The sequence below is a fragment of the Maniola jurtina genome, chromosome 1 (assembly GCF_905333055.1).
Source record: "Maniola jurtina chromosome 1, ilManJurt1.1, whole genome shotgun sequence".
Taxonomy (NCBI): Eukaryota; Metazoa; Arthropoda; class Insecta; order Lepidoptera; family Nymphalidae; genus Maniola; species Maniola jurtina.
Genome location: NC_060029.1, coordinates 3,649,250 through 3,668,387, shown reverse-complemented (window position 1 = coordinate 3,668,387; position 19,138 = coordinate 3,649,250). Strand labels below are relative to the sequence as shown.

At 36.3% G+C, this 19,138-nt stretch overlaps 3 protein-coding genes across 3 annotated transcripts; all 3 read right to left on the bottom strand.

The window, feature by feature from the left end:
• Window positions 1-3,551: 3,551 nt before the first annotated feature.
• LOC123866207 (trypsin-2-like) lies at window positions 3,552-5,786 on the bottom strand. The gene is made up of 3 exons (XM_045907630.1): window positions 5,268-5,786; window positions 4,341-4,489; window positions 3,552-3,915 (listed from the first exon to the last, which is right to left on the bottom strand). Exons 1-3 carry the CDS (start codon window positions 5,730-5,732, stop codon window positions 3,729-3,731), a joined length of 801 nt encoding a protein of 266 aa, XP_045763586.1. The 5' UTR covers window positions 5,733-5,786; the 3' UTR covers window positions 3,552-3,728.
• Window positions 5,787-7,597: 1,811 nt separating this feature from the next.
• LOC123867215 (chymotrypsin-1-like) lies at window positions 7,598-9,428 on the bottom strand. The gene is made up of 3 exons (XM_045909149.1): window positions 8,956-9,428; window positions 8,243-8,385; window positions 7,598-7,766 (listed from the first exon to the last, which is right to left on the bottom strand). The coding sequence occupies exons 1-3, from the start codon at window positions 9,412-9,414 to the stop codon at window positions 7,598-7,600; spliced, it is 771 nt and encodes a 256-aa protein (XP_045765105.1). The 5' UTR covers window positions 9,415-9,428.
• A 2,467-nt stretch (window positions 9,429-11,895) lies between these two features.
• Window positions 11,896-14,664, bottom strand: LOC123866202 (kallikrein-14-like). The gene is made up of 3 exons (XM_045907617.1): window positions 13,405-14,664; window positions 12,714-12,850; window positions 11,896-12,234 (listed from the first exon to the last, which is right to left on the bottom strand). The coding sequence occupies exons 1-3, from the start codon at window positions 13,918-13,920 to the stop codon at window positions 12,081-12,083; spliced, it is 807 nt and encodes a 268-aa protein (XP_045763573.1). The 5' UTR covers window positions 13,921-14,664; the 3' UTR covers window positions 11,896-12,080.
• Window positions 14,665-19,138: the final 4,474 nt, after the last annotated feature.

The window sequence follows — 19,138 nt, the reverse complement described above, 5'->3', positions numbered from 1 at the left end:
AAAGGTACCGAGCGAGGTAGCTTGCGTCCCTGTAATTGACATAGGCAACTTTTTATCCTGGAAAATCATACAGTTCCCACGGGATCTTTAAAAACCTAAATCCATCGGACGAAGTCGCGGGCATCCTCTAGTAGAGTCTATTATATTAAACTCTTTAAATACTCATTAATTAGGAAGAATCTACCTTCATACTTTCATTCCTAAAATATTTTTGTTGTTAAAAACATTTTTTCGCAAGAGTTCAGTTGTTTTACGTGTAGATATTTACTTCTACATAAGTATCATGCAAATTTTCTACCACCACATCCTTACAAATCCTTCTAGTGAATCGCTTGATGGGGTATTCAGAAATAAAATAGCAAAATTTTCTTGCTCTCACTTTGATCAGAAAAATTATTTAAAGTAGGTATTATTTTGGATAAAAAATTTTGATTTTTGATTCAGAACGTCTCTACCATAGATATTATTTATTGCAATAAGTATATTTAATTTTTTTTCAAAGCACCTAATTAATAAAATTGTCGTGAAGCATAAGGGAAGAAATATCTTGGACAACAATAATAATAATAAAATAAACTAACTAAAATTGCAAGCCTTATCTTAGTGGAAGTCAGAATTTATAGAGATCTAGCCCGCGTAAGAGCTAGATGCATACTAATGAGGTGATAAGGGTCTGGAATCTGGATACAGCTGTACCGTGGCGTTGTTATACGCTAGTTGCCATGTATAAAGGCCTGGGCAAACACAAAGCGCAACAGCAACGACACAGGACGGTTATTTTGCTAATGTGGTTTTACAAGAAACTGTGTGAAGGCGTTTCCAATGTGAATTGTACGTACTTAGTTTGTATTATATTATATTTGAAAATTTAAAAGTCGTTTACCAAATGAGTCGTCGCGTCGTGTCTATTTCCATCGAAACTGGTGGCCGGCGCCGTAGTTTGACAGCTACAGAATCGCAATTTGCAATTTCATCTCTGACCGGCTTACACTCTCTCACTATTGGCTGAAATGCTTCGTTGGAGCAAGAATATCCTAAATTCAGCAAATCACAACTATTGAGACTGTTACAATGATTGATGCAGCTTTGGAACCAAATGGTCGATTGGTTCCAAAGCTGCAAACTTAGTCTGAGATATCTATGGACTCTATTTTAAACTTATTTTAAAGTCAACGTAAATTCTATACTATAGATTTTACGTTGACTTTGAAATGAGATGTTTATGTAAGCCATATAGCTGTTTCGCTTAATTCTAAGTAAAGTCTGTGCAAAGTCAAAGTATGCTCAATAGATTTCAGTGATAGACAGCACTTTTCAGTGCAAGTGGCATGCAGCGTATCACGAATCGTATCTATACGAGTTCAGAAATTCAGGAGTGAAAATCCTTCCGGCCCGCTCTGTATGTGTCAAGGCCTTTATATGGTTGCTATGTATAAACTCTAATTTACTTAACTAACATAGTATTAAGTGTAGTTATGCTGTTACTGTTTGGTGATAACAATCATGAGTTATTTTGCATTGTATATTAGGTACAGCAATAGGAATAGTCCCAAAATCATAATAAAAGCGCCTAGTGATTATGGCAATCTTCTTACATTGTTATAACACTGCTATGCTAAAACTGTCAGGCTAGGTATTATAATTCTGTAAGGGTTTTATAAATAACAGGCGGATACCACTAAAAGGGTAATCAAGGGGTCGCCACGATACTAGTGTCTGGTAATGCATGACGTGATTTCTAATACTACTTATTCCGAAAAAAGAATTAAAGAAGTGTAAATTAAAAATTTATAACACCCCCGACAAGTGAAGGTTACAGTAATAACTAGAAAAGAGCTGATAACTTTCAAACGGCTGAACCGATTTTCTTGGATTATAGCTAAGAACACTCTCGATCAAGCCACCTTTCAAACAAAAAAAAAAACTAAATTAAAATCGGTTCATTAGTTTAGGAGCTACGATGCCACAGACAGATACACAGATACACACGTCAAACTTATAACACCCCTCTTTTTTGGTCGGGGGTTGAAAAATAGACTTTATGAGAGATTTTATACGTCTTTGTCACCTGTTATCTTCCAAAGCCACTATAATCCAAACTTCATACCTAGTCGCTGGTCATTAATTCTCCCTGGGTTGGGACAATGCGCATAGAAACTTTCAGCTTTTATAAAATAACGAAGGTGTGGTCCTCACAGCTCCAAGTCTATTACTTGTCTGTTGTAGATAAGTAGGTACGCTATATTTATATTTATGCCTAGTTTTTGATTTTTCGTGTAAAACGTCCGAAAAATACCCGAGTACGCTACCCTCGGTGCGCATTTGGCTGGTTTTTATAAAATGAAAAAAAAAAAAACTTCATGCATGCACTGTCGTATATATCCACTTTAAACCCATTGACTATTTGGCCTTCTATTGTAGACCCAAAACTGATATTCCATACGCCCTTTACATAAAATAAATATAAATGTACGAATACGGTTGGTCGTACCGCGTACGTTATCCTTAAATAACTAATTTAATCTCTTAATTGGTCGCTAAAATTAGTCTATAAAATGTTTTATAGGCGTTTTATAGTTGGAGTTAAATTTGAGTGTTTAGGTATAATTAAGTCGCGAAGTAATTTATTTTTATAATATACATAGTTTGATTTACCTTCATTTAGGTTGGGGAATGGAAAGTTGCCCTTTTTACAGGCCTTCTTGTTGGGTGAAGTTTAGCTTTTTCGACATAAATAAAATATCAAGCTGAACTTAACAGGGCTCTCTCCGTCACTTGCTCCATACAATCGTAGTTCCAATTTCATTTGAATATTAAGCAACAAAAGTCCATGAAATTTTGCAGACTTATTCTAGAAACTAATATCTATGTCTGTGGTTTTCCAGATTTATGTTAATATATTCGGTTTCAAAGTAACGCGGTCTTAAAAATTCACATACAAATCTTTGAGCCGCTGTAATTTTAAAACTACATATTTTTAGAGAAATCTTAAACACCACAGACACAGATATTAGTTTCTAAAATATGTCTGCAAAATTTCATGGACTTTGGTTGCTTAATATTCAAATGAAATTGGAACTACGTTTGTATGAAGCGAGTGACGGAGAGACCCCTCTTAACAACTTCAAAGAGACATTAATTATATCTAAGTAAAATATAGAATTTCTCACTTTTTCTCCATAGAGTTCTCAAAGGTGTATGAAATCTGACAATCCGCGCTTGGCTAGCGTGGTAGATTATGGCTAAACTTTCTCATTCTAAGAGGAGATCCAGAAATGAGAGCACGAGCATGGGTTAACCATGGTGATTATAAGTTTTTTTTTTTTAATTTGCAGACTAGCGCTTGGCTGCAATCAGACCTGCTAGCAAGTAATGATGCAGCCTAAGATGAAGCGCGCTCGCCTAGAAGTTGCCTATACCTACTCTTTTGACGTTACCCATATAAAAAAAAAATAAGCTCAATCAATGTTAATTATAATATAATACAACTATATAAGTAATAAAATAAATTGATTGTAGCAGGCACTATAGGTTAAATAAATAATAAAATATCTTTTCAGTTTAATTATGTTTTCTTTTTTGAGCCAATTTTAAATGAAAAAACAAATTCCTTTTATTTCAGCTCTTCAGAATGTTATAGATCTTCAATGAACGAGTAAAAATTCGCTTGAAAATCTTCTTCATCTTGTTTATGAGTTATGACTATGGTTATTGATTAATTTTTATTATTAATATTCAGTAGGTAAATGAGATTCATTATTACAAAATACAGATTTGGCGTTCTCCGCGATCCAGTTGTAGAAATATGGAACATCAGTGTAGATGATCACGCTTTTTGATGTGCTACTGATCTTATAAGACACAAGACCGATCTCGATGTGGTTTTTGAAGACGAGAGCACTGCCTGAATCGCCACTGAAAATTATAAAGTTAATTGTTAATTGTTTTACAATATTTTTTTCATAGTTTGAGTTGAGCCCATTGCATTATTGCATACTAGCCGATACCCGCGGCTTCACCCGCGTGGATTTACATTTTCGAAATCCCGTGGGTACTCTTTGATTTTCCGGGATAAAAAGTAGCCTATGTGCTAATCCAGGATACTATCTATCTCCATTCCGAATTTCAGCCAAATCCGTCCAGTGGTTTTTGCGTGAAGGAGTAACAAACATACACACACACACACACACACACACACACATACAAACTTTCGCTTTTATAATATTAGTGTGATTATTTTGCATTATTAATAAGTTTTAACAGCAATATTATCATTAAATATTAGCAGTAGACTGGGGACTGGGGAGTGATTTTGGGGTTTAAAATATAAACTTACTTACACGGCAGGATACGACTTTGCATTCAACTTGCCCCCACAGAATGTTCCATTGTTCATATAATCATAAAAAATATGTTTACATTTTTCTCGAGACATAAAAGGTACTGATACTACATGCAAGTAATCACTATATACATAATGTGGAGAATCCTGAAAAATATTTTCATGTCCTTAACTTACTTTATTGAACCTACTATTTACTACTAGAATAAAAAATTTACAATAATCAACAAGCAACGATGTTGCGTACTAATTTGGGTAATAATACTGCAATAACGCTAGAAGATACTGCATTTCGGTTTTGTGCTGCACATGGATGAAATTGGTAGGTAAAACTGCACTGTTACCTTCAAAAAAGTTCTATAGAATTATAACAAGGTATGTAGGTAAAAAGCTGTGATAGCCTAGTGGTTATAACGTCCGCCTCCTAATCGGAGGTCGGGGGTTCGATCCCGGGCACGCGCCATTAACTTTTCAGTTATGTGCGTTTTAAGCAATTAAATATCACTTTCTTTAACGGTGGAGGAAAACATCGTGAGGAAACCTGCATGCCTGAGAGTTCTCCATGTTCTCAAAGGTGTGTGAAGTCTGCCAATCCGCATTGGGCCAGCGTGGCAGACTATGGCCTAAACCCTTCTCATTCTGAGAGGAGACCCGTGCTCAGTAGTGGGGCGGAAATGGTTTGACATGATAACAAGATACGAGTACCATGTTTTGAAGAATCCTCGTAGTCGTTTTAACCAAAAGCGCGTAAACAGCACGCCAGTAGATAAGTATATATCTATATATCTACAATTATGTAGTCTGTAACGCTGCGCGCATGCTTACTTGTCACACACAAGCGTAACAAAGTCTTCAGTTTTAAAAAAATGAATATAAGAGTTTATCTGGAGTTTTATAGTAAAGCTTTCAAATTAAAAAAAAATACCTTCACCGCGCCCCATCCCGCCATTTTAGCCATTCCTTCAGCGGGTTTTTTCTTTGGGATGACTATTCTTTTTGCCTTCAATCCAAATACTATGGGGTCTCTTAAACCCACCAATGCTATATCGTTAGCAATTAAATACGAATCATATTGAGGGTGAACTATCACGGATGTAACTAACATTGTACGCCCTTTTTCTATATGGGAGCTCCCCACGTTAGCAGTTATCCTTCCAGATGGTGAAGTTTGTTCAAAACAATGCGCAGCGGTGAGAACTACCCTCTGGTTCACGATAGAACCTCCGCAAATCGTGCCTTCATGTTTGTCAAATAACACAAAGAGGAAAACAGAATGTGGATGTCTTTCAATTTTCGCGAGTTGGCCGTTGACTACCCTACCTTCCATATCGTTGTTATCTGTGATAACTTGCACAAATTTTAACACAAAAATCAAGTAAATAATGTACATTATTCTATAAATACAGAAGATTGGATTAGACGATGTCGCCGAGTGCCATTTTAATTCAGAGCAATAGATTTTGGCTACGGCTCGTTAAAATTTATAGAACTTAATTGTTCGATTTCTGATTGTTTCGTTTAATTTCTTTCTGTAGAAAAAATGATTTTGTTATTGCTTAAAACCCGAATAATTTTTCAGTACTAGGTATTAGTTACACTTTTAGGTACACTTCAAACATATCTAATTTTAGGCTTTTTTTTTTTTTTTTTTTTTTTTTTTTTTTTTTTTTTTTTTTTTTTTTTTTTTTTTTTTTTTTTTTTTTTTTTTTTTTTTTTCGCTTACATTTTTTTTAATTGAAAATATTACAATAAAACTTAAAGCTAGCCTTATCTAATTACTGTACAAATCATGCCCGCGTGGAATGGTGCCAAGAATACTGGCTGCATTTCCGCGTTGGACAGCCAGGCTGATCCGTTGCGCAAAAAATGAGCCAGCCCTTCTGTCACCCGATGAGGCTATTAAACGCGGTGAAATGTCTCGTAAAAATTTCTTTGCACTAAGACTCCATGGCCCCAGGGTCTCCACGGCAAACGGAACAAAAATGTAACTCTCAATAAGAGAGGCATACTTGCGCCGCTTGCCGTTTTCAGCCATTTCTGCTGCGGCTCCCGGTCTTGATACTGTCTCCCTGATATGACACGGGGCCAATGTGTCAACGCACGTTGCGTCCCACATTAGCGCCCGTCCCCGTTCCCAGGGAACCAGCGTCAATCCATCAGGTCTCTTGCCATCATCCCGACTAATCCCTGCCGGCTCAATGAGCGCAGGAACGTCTATGGTGGCAAGAGCCCTTTTGATCGTGTCGTTAAGAGAGCCATGCCTAAATAGCCTACCAGCGCTCCTTTGGCAAGAGAGTCCGTGAATTCCAAATTTATCAACCTCTTTTCCACACGGACATCTGTGCTGATGGCACAGCGGTGTTCCCAATCTGAGACCTAGAGCCACACGAAAACTTTCATTATCTAAAAGGGTGCCGAGATTTTTGGATGGCAAGGCATGAAGCCAATACCCAGATTCCTTTTCCGATAATGCTAGGAGCCTGGCTTGATCTCTGTCACTTGTAAGATTTTGCAGCAAATTTGAATGTGTCAGCTGAACCAATGGCAAATCCCAAAGTTTTTGTGTAGAACGTTCCTTTGGAATATCGACATTGGGACATCTGACCTTCCAACTCTCTAGGGCCTCTGTGGCATAGGTCAATGATATTGAATTTGATTTGAGAATTTGAGAGCTAAGCTCTCTTATACTTATTTTAGGCTACCTATTATATAACACATATATTATTATCCTTCCTCAGGGTGATTTAAAAGGCGTTGAAAATTGCAATCACCAAAAAGCCTCTTTAACCACAAGAAACTTAGAACTCATAGGCGAATAACTTTTGTCTACGAATTCGCCCGCGGTATATAAGTTTACTTTGCTAAGCTTATAGCCAATGTAGGTAAGTACTTCTAGAGAAAGAAGCCTTATAATGGTTAAAAAATTATTTATTAAATCGGTTTTTAGTTTATGGATTACAAAAAAAAAAAAAACAGACAAAGCTTTCCTCTTTATAATATTAAATTATTATTAGTAATAGACTAAGTAGATGATGCCTGCGACTACAAAGTCGCGGGCATCCCGTGAATTTAGGTTTTTCGTGGGAATTCTGTTATCCATACAAAAATTACGTCGATAAAACAAATACACTTTCGCATAGTTATAAGATTTATGCTATTAGGTAATTCTTGGTCATGAATGGTAAATAAAAGAATTAGAATTTTTCTTCTTCTGCATGTATTATTTAGTACAATCATTTAATTAAAAAATATAATCTAATTATATTCATTTTTGCAGTACAATCGTTTAGCATTATGTTTAATCCAACTGTAAAAGTAAGAGACATTGGAAAAGGCTACAATATTTCGGAGAGTCGGCCTCTTGTACGAGACTAAGCCGATTTGGATGTAATCATTCACTATCAGAGCACTGCCAGAGTCCCCACTGAAATTAATAAATTATAATTTTGAATATAATTAAAGAGTCGGCAAACAAAACGGTATAATTGCACTTAATAAAATTTTACAGCCAAAAAAATTTATGAAAGCTGTAGAAACTTTGTTTTAATTAGATATTATATCGTTTTAATCGAAATAACGAGCTTTCGACTATTACGACAGTTAAGTTATAAGCTGATTTGCTTGAAAATAAATTCAAGTTTATTTTAGTGATCGAAAGCTCGAACTTTGAACTCAATTTCAGTGCAGTTTAAGGCCGTTTTGCTTGGAAATGTTGGTACAGACTTCTGTATACGAATTGTGTATAAAAAACTATGTCCAGCTGTGGCCGTAATTGCTCAATTTCTGTACGTTTTTTCATCCTTTCAGTGGAAACACCCAACAAAACCACTCACCCAACCGAATAAACCTCTATGTGGGAGTATAGTTAATAAAGTAATCGTTTTACAACAGACTTCATACCTTGAAGCATATGTTTTTCCATCAAGCGATCCGGCACACAAGCAGCCCCTTGGCAAACTGGATATAAACCTTCGACATTCTTCGAATGTCCACACCTTCAATTCGGCATAATGTAATAATTGAGTTCCCATCTCCGGTTCTTCCTGAAGAAGTTTGTTATTGTAAGTATGTTTAAGAACTGGCTATTTGATAACCTAAACAGAAATACTAAATTGGTTCAACTCAGTTGGTTCGGATACTTAGAGAAAGTGGGAGAGGATCCTGGTATGAGAAGAGCATACTTGGTTTTCTCAATTGAACTCCCTAAGTATTACGCTGGATGGACGGAGAATGAAACAACCTGCAGGTTTTGGAAAAACCATGGATGCGATGTGGCGCACCATAGGACAGATTGAGTTGTACCAAGATTAAAAGTCAAAAAAGAAGAAGTAAGTATAATTATGCTTTCCATATGAATTTTTTTTTGTTGTGGATTTTCAGTGACGCCCCAAACAATAATACACTTATTAAGTACCAAGTTCTCCTGGCCAAATAATATCTCAATTTTCAACAGAGAGTTGCCAACTATGTATAGGTGATATACCTAATGCACAAAGTATGCGCAACCAAAAGTATACACTCTCTATTCCCTCGCTATCATAGTCTGATGGGACAGCGATCTGATACGACCGGAGAGATATCAGGCAATTACAATAGTAGAGAAGTCAACTTACAGAGACCAAACCCCACCCAGCGACAGCAGCTCTATTTCTTATCGGTGGATATCTTACGAGTGCAACCCTTTGTACCAGACTACTGAATCTGATGGGGGTTTTCACCAAAATAAGGCCTATATCATTACTAACAGTATGCTCATTGTAATGCTCGTGTGGCTTCATGGCAGCTATTATGTATTTGTCTCCTAATGTTTTGTCAGTATGGCCGGTATAGACGTAAGATTCTCGATATGGGCCATCGATACAATGTGCCGCGGTTAACAGAATTTTCTGGTTCAGAATGGATGAACCACATACGAAACCGCCGGTATATTTGATGATTAGTATAAACGCAGAGTGAGGAAAATAGCTGATGTTGGCGGGGCCACCCCCTACCACTTTTGGTACGATTTGAGATTTGGTTATATTGAAATTGTAGATCATTGACACTATTAAAATAAAAAAATTAGTAAACATAATTAACCGATACGTCTATACTATGTAGGTACTAATCTGTGACTAATTGATAAGGTACTATACAATTTATATCTTATTACGAATTTTGCGTTAAATTATTAGGTTATTAGGTACCTAATTAGCAGTAAAAATTGCATTAAGTACTTACCTACATACGTCAAAATGAAATAACGCATAATAAATGGTAATCAATAATGATAGTTGCACCATAGTTGTCCTTTGCACCATTTTGGTTGCCTGAAAAAGATAAGGACGCCTAATTGTACCTATACCTGCCTTAATTTTGTTGTGTGTGTTTTTCTGTACTAATTTTGTGATGTACAATAAAAGTATATTATTTCATTCATTTATTCATTCTTAGTTTAAGTATCAATAAAGAAAGTTCTCAGAATGAGAAGGGTTTAGGCCCTAGTCCACCAGGCTGAACGAATGTGGATCAGCAGATTTCCTACACCGTAAAACTCTCACCATGCAGGTTTTCTCACGACGCTTCACCGTTCAAGCAAATGATATTAAATACGCATTTGTTCAAGGACTCGCGTCGGGATGCTATAATTTCTGGAATTTCAGTTGGAATCCTTATCTTTAGTTATTAAGTCACTGATTCTTTCTAAAGCGCGACCACCCAGAGCCCAGTGCAATCGTAAAACCTCCTAGCTAATAACAGTCATTTTACAATTGTAAGATATTTCAAAGAAATAAAGCTGTGTTTATTTAATGGTGTTTAATAAAGGAAATGATAATATAAGTAATCTGTAGAAGTATGTATTTACTTATTTTTTTTCCAAATTGTCAAAATTATCTACATGTTTCAGTTCTACATTTTCATTTTTCTTTAATTTAGTTTTTATTTACTTAACTGTTTGGTTTTAATTTATTTTATACCTATATTAGTAATTTTATTTATCACTAAATCTTGTAGTGCATTAGTTCACTAAAGCAAGCTCTTACATTAAAGTGGCAATGGACACCTTTCTCGGTACTTAGACAGGTGGACAATACAAACCACGCAATGGAAAGGACCAATAAGCGAAGGAATGTTGGTATGCCATTCAAACTGTGGGCTGCAGATGAGATCCTACAAACCGTAGGGAAGAATTGGTTATATCTGGGCAAGGACAGGGAGAAGTGGAAGAGGTTAACGGAAGCCTTTACACGCAAAGGGGCTCATATTCCATGATCACTTACTAACCATACTAACTTCGGAAAATAAGGGAAATGTAATAACTAACAAAACTAATCCACTATGTAATTAATTAAAGAATGTGAGAATAAAAAGCTTTTATTTATTTATTATTTACTTATATAAAACTTATATGTACATAATTTATTGAATAAAACATTTGTAATTTAAATAAGGTTGTATTTTAATGAATCAAGCCCCATCCAGCAATGCAGCTACTCTAAAATAAGGAAGATTCTTCACAATGGATACTCTTTTAACAAAATCACCCAATTCCATGTTCTTCTCTTCTGCGACGAGACCTATATCGTTAAGTTGCGGTCATAAATAGTCATAATGTTCATGTATTATAAAACCTTTGAGAGGTATTCTCATCCCCTTATATTCATGGGTTATCGGCCCCTGAGGCCGAAGAAGACCTAGAGGTCGGTGGGTTGATGGAGTGGATAAGGACATGAGGGTTTTGGGAGTTCGGAGCTCAAAGGAAGCTGCATCTGACCGGCACCGATGGTGGAGTTTGCTTGACCAAGCCAAGCCCCACCCAGGGCTGTAGTGCTTTGATGATGATGATATATTTATGGGTATGTCCGATAATAACGCTACTTTATACAGCGATTATATACACTACGTCGATGCAATGTGCTGCAGTAAGGATCCTTTGGTCGATAATGGCGAAGCCACAGACGAAGTTGTTTGCTCGTAATTTTATGAACGAGCAAAACTGCCAATTTCAACGCAATTACCATGCACAACTTTAGTTTCCATTTGACATTTTGATGCTAACTGGAAACAGTAATTGGACGATAAAGAGACCCAGCATTATTTATTGGCTCTTACATTCACAAATGGCATTAAAGCTGGTGATAGGCACATTGCGTTTTCCAATTAAAATTATGAGTTTTTGATTACCACGTGTTGTTCAGCATTACCAGCTACGTATCGTCGAATGCATCTACTAAATTTGTAAAATAGTTAGTTAAATAAGATAGAATTGCGCACAAAACGCGAAATATTTAATAAAAATTTCAAACTATTAAACCTCTATCTTTTCAGAGTGATGCATTCCCACTGAACGGTGAAAACATGGTGACGAAATGTTTGAGAGTTCCCCCTAATGTTCATTGTGTGAAGTCTGCCAATCCGCACTTGATCAGCGTAGACATAGACTATGTCCTCAATTCTTCTGATTCCGAGAGGCGATGGGTTGAGACTTGAGTTGAAATGATGATAGATGATGATATAAAAGCAATAATAACAGACACTTAATGGATATAGACAACTAACATACACAATCAAAATACTCCATATCATTTTTATCTAGCTATCTAGCCTATAAATTCATATCCAAGTATCCAAGTTCCAATTTCGTATCCAAGTTTCGCAGGAACCGTCTTCCTCCATTTAACAATAATAATTAATAAACAAATTAATTTATTTACGCTGCTCATCCAAAGTTACCAACGACATTATATTGAATATTTCATCAACTGCAGTGAATAGTCTTGCTAGTGCTAACGATCCAATCGTAGTAGTAAGTGGTGTTGGTGTAACCGATCAGCCCGTAGTGCGGATGCTTGAAGGACACAATCCCAATCTGGATGAAGTCGTAAATGACGAGAGCGCTGCCGGAATCGCCCCTGGAACAAAGTTTTATAAAATACTAGCCAGCCACCCAGCAGGTGTTACAAATAGCAATACGACTTCCGCACCATATACGTTGATGTAACTTACTATAATGGAAACCTTCCCTCAAGTGTCAACAACAATATAACAAATCGAATGGACGGTGTGCGGACACAAATGAACGAATAAACAGTAATTTTTAGGGAGAAAAAAGGAACCCTCATAGGATCACTTCGTTGTCTGTCTGTCTGTCAGCGGGCTATATATCATAAATTGTAAAATAAGTAAAGAATTGAAATTTTCACAGTTGTGTTTCTATTTTTATCACTTTGTTGTTATTTATAACAACATTACAATAAAAATTAAATCAAAATGGCTTCCACGTAAATACACTTTTTTTTTTTAAATTGACTGCGCCTACCCCTTAACCAAAACCAACCAAACCACTTAACCAAAACCAACCAAAAGTTTACAAAGTTCAACTAAATATTACTGGTCTGGATATTCCTTTTCATGTGCACCGCCAGTGCAAATGATTCCCGGCGATGAAAACCCAAGTGTACGGCATAGACCACCAGGCGAAAATGTTTGTCTCACGTGTTTTAAACTTGTCGCAGTTTCCCTTTTTGACTGTAAAAAAATAATTTATTATTGAGTTAAAGTGGCAGTAGGCAGACCTCTTCGATGGCTGGTAAGACCATACCGATGGCTGGTAAGATAGACGTGGTCCGTGGAGCAGAAACCCAGAAGCGGTGAGTGCAGCGTGGCAGACCTCAAGCATAAAGATTGAAGATGGTGGGACGTGGATGGATGGCTAAGGTAGATGAAATGCTATGTGTAGTCGTCCTCGGGAAGGCCTAAATCCAGCAGCAAAGCCAGACAGGCTGCGTGGGAGGAATAATGACATAAATTATAGTATTTGGCTGTTTGATTTAATATCAGGCTATTTAAACAAGAATCTAAGTTTTAGTGACTAAAGTTAATAAAAACCAAAAATAGCAAAACTTGCAAGTACATATTTAGGTAATCTGTTGACCCGATTATAAAGGAATTTGATAAACATCTTCAGACAGACTTTTAAGATTGACACTCCAAGTCAAATCAAGCTATAATTACTGATAACCTAGATGTAACTGCAATGTTATTAGTTAAGAATTTAGCAATTTATTCCATGTCACACTTACGTTTATAATTCCCCAACCAGCGACATATCCGTATCTGGGCGTTCGAACGTGTCTACCTAAAATTGCGATCCGTTGCACAGTAGTACCTAATTCTATAGTATGCTCCGCGTAAACCATTCCTATATCATTTGCCAATGATTCGTCATCATATCGACTGTGTGTTACAAACTTCGATACCATAGTTGAAGCCATGTGTTCTGATGTTTGGTGTCCATATTTCAGAAGAATTGAGAAGTCATAAACTCTTTTGCAAGGATGTATACAGTGTCCTGCTGTCAAAACAATACGTTCGGTGAGGACTGATCCACCGCAGAGAAATGGATCTTTACAATCCACAATCATTAATACTGAGTGCGGGTATTGCTTGATGTCCGTGTAGTCACCACCGACGATGAAAGGCTCCATTTCTGAGGACGCTAATGTACTAGCTGTTAACAACATAATTTGGAAAAACAAGTCCAACATGCTATTAAATATGACAGAAATTTCAAATCTGACAAAATTTACTTGTTGCATATCCACCGTGTCTACAATTAATAAATAATCATTTTTAGAGCTATTGCAGACGATCGCTTTCTGTCAGAAACCGATTTGTATTCATTAACGAATGACTTTAGCTGTAGGTAAATAGCGGTGAACGATTTTACTTTAACTCAACACACACTGAGTCTGTTTCAGCGCGTGTTTATTTCGTATGCTTCCTCTATCGAAAACCGGATCTGATCTCTGAAGTTGGTGTTATTTCATTCTGATTTTAGTAGGACCATTATTTTTGGGACCTCTGCGTTAAAGTAGTAAATGTCTGTTATCTATTTTAACTTTAATCGAACCGAATATTTTCGAATTCGGTCGTCTGCGATTAAAACGCAAAAAGTTAGACAATATCCACGTCTTCAATATAGACTGTTACGCCAAGTTTTATGCTATCGTTGAATATAATTAGTTTTTTACGAGAAAGTTAAAATTACTTGAATTTTATGAGCGTTTTTGTGTTTTATAGCTTTAGATTTTAGATCTAACTCTGTAAGTAGTTATGTTAAGGCAACCGCTCGAACTAAATTGAAATTAACTAATACTGATTATTTCTTTAACGAAAGCGTTCTGGGGCCTTACTACCACCCCTTAGAGTAATAATGTTTTTAATATTGTTTTGACATTTTCATACAAAGATTCTATGAAAATGTCAAAACAATATTGAAACATTATTACTTTAAGCGATGGTAGTAGGGCCCCTGAATCTACACAATTTTTTGTCTTAGGGTGCGTTCAAACTAGGAGCATTCGCTTGTAACGTAACAGCTTGGATTTGAGCGTTACAAGTTACAACGGTGTGTAAGTACTCGTATATCAAGCCGAGCATTTAATTGTGCACTTTTGTAATGAATAGTGGTACAACATCGAACATTGTTGTATAGTGTGTGTTGTAATGAGAGGTAAAAAAGTGAATGTTCTTCGAATCAGTACTGCACCATAGTAATATAATGTTCGAAATCGAACTCAAAATTGTTACAATGCGCTGGTCAATAGGCACCAATATAATAGCTATAAGCTTCGAGTTCAGCAAAAATTGTAGTGTACACTTCTTACGCGCTTCTCCATACAAACGTATTACGCCTATTTTTTGTTGTTCTAGATCTGTATGGATGGATGGATCTATGAATTAATCTCTCCATTATCTATGCCTTAAACCAATTAATATAGTAAAATTGTATTCTCGTTGTTTTCATTTCATGGAAACAGCACTATTTTAGGTTCCACCCGCCAACGAGTTATCGCTTCGATGAAGCGGGCTCTTAAGCACGAATTATCGTCAGTATGGAGTGTGGACGTCTTTAGATGGAAACAGATTTTATGGCTAAAATAATAAATTACACAACGCAATTTTTAGGGTCCCGTTTCTGTACCCCACGAGCCGTAGCAGTCAAGCGGTCCTACAGGTCCACTTAGGTGAACTTTTATAGAAACAGTCTGTTAACGGCTTTTCAAACTAACGTGTCCATAAATACCATTTGAGTGAGATGTAATGTTATATTTTTACAGTTTCTACAATATTTCATTTTCAATCTCCGCTCGCCGCTGCACCGGAACCGGAACGGGACAGTTATATGCGCTTCTATCTAACGGTACAAGCATTTGCAGTACTTTTTCTTCGAGCTTCAGTATCGTACCATTGTACTAACTCACTTTATACTCGATCAGTCGAAAGTTGCTTTGTAAAAGCGATGCCAACTCCATTATTACTTTTGTATCCTGTAGCTAAATTCTTGCTGGCAAAATAAAATATTAAATCTGTCTTACAAGTACTACAAACTTTTTATCTCGATGTGTATTCAGTCTAGTTAAATTATACCTAAGCATTATTTGTATGGTCCATCGATCTACAAAGTTAGAATTCATAGCTTTTCTCTTTGAACTTTATTAAAAACGAGACATCAAAAAAAAAATTGTATTGAGAGCTTTATATAATGCGTCAGAACTTACAAATACAAAACTTTTCCACTTTGTTGTGACGTCTCAGCTAGATTTAAAATTTTTATTCAATATAATATATATTTATTTGTTTTCAATGGATTTATAGGACAAAACAGTAAATCAATGGATTTCGGAAACGTTTTCTCTTTGTTAGATTGGACCCTATCTCAATTTATTTTGGTTGAATAATTATGACATCAAAGTTTTTTTTTTAAGTTACAGCTGAGTTTAAGACAAATGGTAGGTACCTGAGAAAATTGAGCGCATCCACCGGATCACGTCTATTGTGGATCACACTAATATTATAAAGGCGAAAGTTTGTATGTGTGTGTTTGTGTGTGTTTGTGTGTGTGTGTGTGTGTGTGTGTGTGTGTGTGTGTGTGTGTATGTTTGTTACTCCTTCACGCAAAAACCACTGGACGGATTTGGCTGAAATTCGGAATGGAGATAGATAATATCCTGGATTAGCACATAGGCTACTTTTCATCCCGGAAAATCAAAGAGTTCCCACGGGATTTCGAAAAACCTTATTCCACGCGGACGAAGTCGCGGGCGTCAGCTAGTAGAAAATAAAATATTATGTTGTAAGCATTACTACGGAGCTCGAAATAAAATACAGATTTAATACCTATAGTATCTTATATATTATCTAATAAAAAGACAATATATCCTGACTGACTGACTGACTGACTGAATGATCTAAAAACGCACAGCCTAAACGCTGGGGTTAGGAACTTCAAATTTTGACAGTAGATTCTTTTTATGACGCAGGCGCCCACTAAAAAGGATTTGTAAAATTCCATCCCTAAGGGATGAAAGTTTGTATGAAAATCTGTCATTTTTTAAGTTAGGTATATATCTGTAAGATTGGTATTTGGGCTTTTGCTTTAAATAATTTTTTATCAACTAGGTACCTACTAGCCTAGTGGTTATAACGTCCGCCTCCTAATCGGAGGTCGGGGGTTCGATCCCGGGCACACACCACTAACTTTTCAGTTATGTGCGTTTTAAGCAATTAAATATCACTTGCTTTATCGGTGAAGGAAAACATCTTGATGAAACCTGCATGCCTGAGAGTTCTCCATGTTCTCAAAGGTGTGTGAAGTCTGCCAATCCGCATTGAGCCAGCGTGGCAGACTATGGCCTAAACCCTTCTCATTCTGAGAGTAGACCCGTACTCAGTAGTGGGGCGGAAATGGGTTGATCATGATGATGATGAACTAGGTACTGTTATGTTATGACTTCTGAGATCAGCTTAAAACTTTAAAACCAATATAAACTACAATGAACTATTGAAGAAAATTGTTATCTAGTACTACAGAGCCTATAATAAAAGATAATATAAAAGATAATTATTAGTATAACTATTAACCGACATGGGCTGAAGGTAATCGTAATTGCGTATCTCGAAGCATCCTCGCAAATCCTCGCGTTCGTCTAGATTTCTACAATCTATGAACGGGATAAACGCGTAATGGCCGCCCACCGAATAAATATAGAGGCTCTATTTTTGATGGGCCAGTAACTCGTTTCCTTGTTCAGCCTGTGTTTTGTTGATTGGAAACATACGTGTAACTAAATCACCCACAGACGGTTAGTTTTCTTCAATTTATTTAGACTGCAAATAACCACGCAGAGAAGACCCTTTGGATCGACTAGTTAATTCATTTCATTTCTTTGACCATCGCAGCATTAGTATTTTTGGTTAATTCAAGAGTAACTTTAAAAATATCTTTAAAGTTACCCTAAAAGTTATAAAACCAGACAAAGCATTGTTGTTCTACTTTCTACGCAGCGTAGGACTTTTGTGTTGGTTTTGCTCGATAAGACCAATATCCAACTAGTGGTATTCGGTATAGAATATTATTAATTTAAAACAGTATGTAAAAATACATTTTACATACTGTTTTGAAGTCTATTTTTCAGATCTATTAAAAAAATAGTTAATCTTGAATTTAATTACAACGATTTTGAACACATTTATTTATTTATTTGACAACCAAAATAATAGCAAGAAACAGTTAAAATTATTATGCTATAATCCGCCAACAGTTGGCGGATTATAGCAAAATAATTTTAACTGTTTCTTGCTAAACATGAACTTCCGCAAAGTAACGCCTGATTCTATCCAATAACCAAAATAATGCATTTTGTTCACATTGTAATCCTAGACTTCCTAGAGGATCGTACAATAGGTCGCGTGTTCATATGTTTACAGTTGCTTTGAGTTTGGATTAAATTACTGCAAGAGTGGTTTTAAAAACGACCTGCAGGGTACGGTATGAAGGGTCATGTGTTTTCTATAAAATGGCTAGGGCGTTTCACCGCGATGATTTGTGTTCCGCACCTACCTCCCGCTTTCTACCTGGTAGTTTACCTACATGGACTGCTAGTATAGGATTTGCTTACCCTTTAAACAACCGAGTGAAAGTATAATATGAAGATGCAATTTCTAACGTTTTCTTAGCCATTACTTTCTTGGAGCGATACACCTACATGTATTTTGTTGTTTCGTTAATTACTGGTATACCACGGGATACGGATACGGGTATTTCGTTAAGTTCCAGCGAAAAGAACAAGAAAGAGGGTAGGTCGCTACTGCCCATGACAGCTCGAAATTCATCTCTCGCGGCACCCATGAAACTGGGTTGAAATATCGACAAATAAAGTCAGCAAATTAATCGTGTTATGTATCCCGTTATTTTTAACCCCCGACCCAAAAAAAGGGGTGTTATAAGTTTGACTTGTGTATCTGTGTATCTCTCTGTGGCACCGTAGCTCCTAAACTAATGAACCGATTTTAATATAGTTTTTTTTGTTTGAAAGGTGGCTTGATCGAGAGTGTTCTTAGCCATAATTCAAGAAAATCGGTTCAGCCGTTTTTTTTTTTTAAAAGAATATTAGCCATGTTAAATGACTAATATTCCCCTTTCCTCTCCAACTAAGCGTCAGGCTTGTGTTAGGAGTAGGTACGACAATAGTGCAATGGGCGGGGTTTGAACCGTCGACCTTTCGGTTTTCAGTCCACTCTTTTACCGGTTGAGCTATTGAGGCTAACAGGTTTGAAAGTTATCAGCTCTTTTCTAGTTATTACTGTAACCTTGTTGGGGGTGTTATAAATTTTTAATTTACACTTGTATTTATCTACAATATAATATGTAATTGTCATTATACTAAGCTTAAAATCATTAGTACCTACCTATAGTTGAACCATTGAACCACACAAGTAATGCAATAGTTATTCAAACAGCAGTCTGTGGAT

Coding starts and splice junctions, on each gene's coding strand:
- LOC123867215 (XM_045909149.1), bottom strand. CDS start 9,414: ATGTTTACTAATTTTTTTATTTTAATAGTGTCAATGATCTACAATTTC. Junction 8,386..8,955: donor CTGGGTGGGGTTTGGTCTCT/GTAAGTTGACTT, acceptor AAACTTCTTCAG/GAAGAACCGGAGATGGGAAC. Junction 7,767..8,242: donor GGAAAAACATATGCTTCAAG/GTATGAAGTCTG, acceptor TATTAATTTCAG/TGGGGACTCTGGCAGTGCTC.
- LOC123866202 (XM_045907617.1), bottom strand. CDS start 13,920: ATGCAACAAGTAAATTTTGTCAGATTTGAAATTTCTGTCATATTTAAT. Junction 12,851..13,404: donor CTGGTTGGGGAATTATAAAC/GTAAGTGTGACA, acceptor ATTTTTTTACAG/TCAAAAAGGGAAACTGCGAC. Junction 12,235..12,713: donor GAAAAGGAATATCCAGACCA/GTAATATTTAGT, acceptor ACTTTGTTCCAG/GGGCGATTCCGGCAGCGCTC.
- LOC123866207 (XM_045907630.1), bottom strand. CDS start 5,732: ATGTACATTATTTACTTGATTTTTGTGTTAAAATTTGTGCAAGTTATC. Junction 4,490..5,267: donor CGGGATGGGGCGCGGTGAAG/GTATTTTTTTTT, acceptor AATATTTTTCAG/GATTCTCCACATTATGTATA. Junction 3,916..4,340: donor GCAAAGTCGTATCCTGCCGT/GTAAGTAAGTTT, acceptor TATAATTTTCAG/TGGCGATTCAGGCAGTGCTC.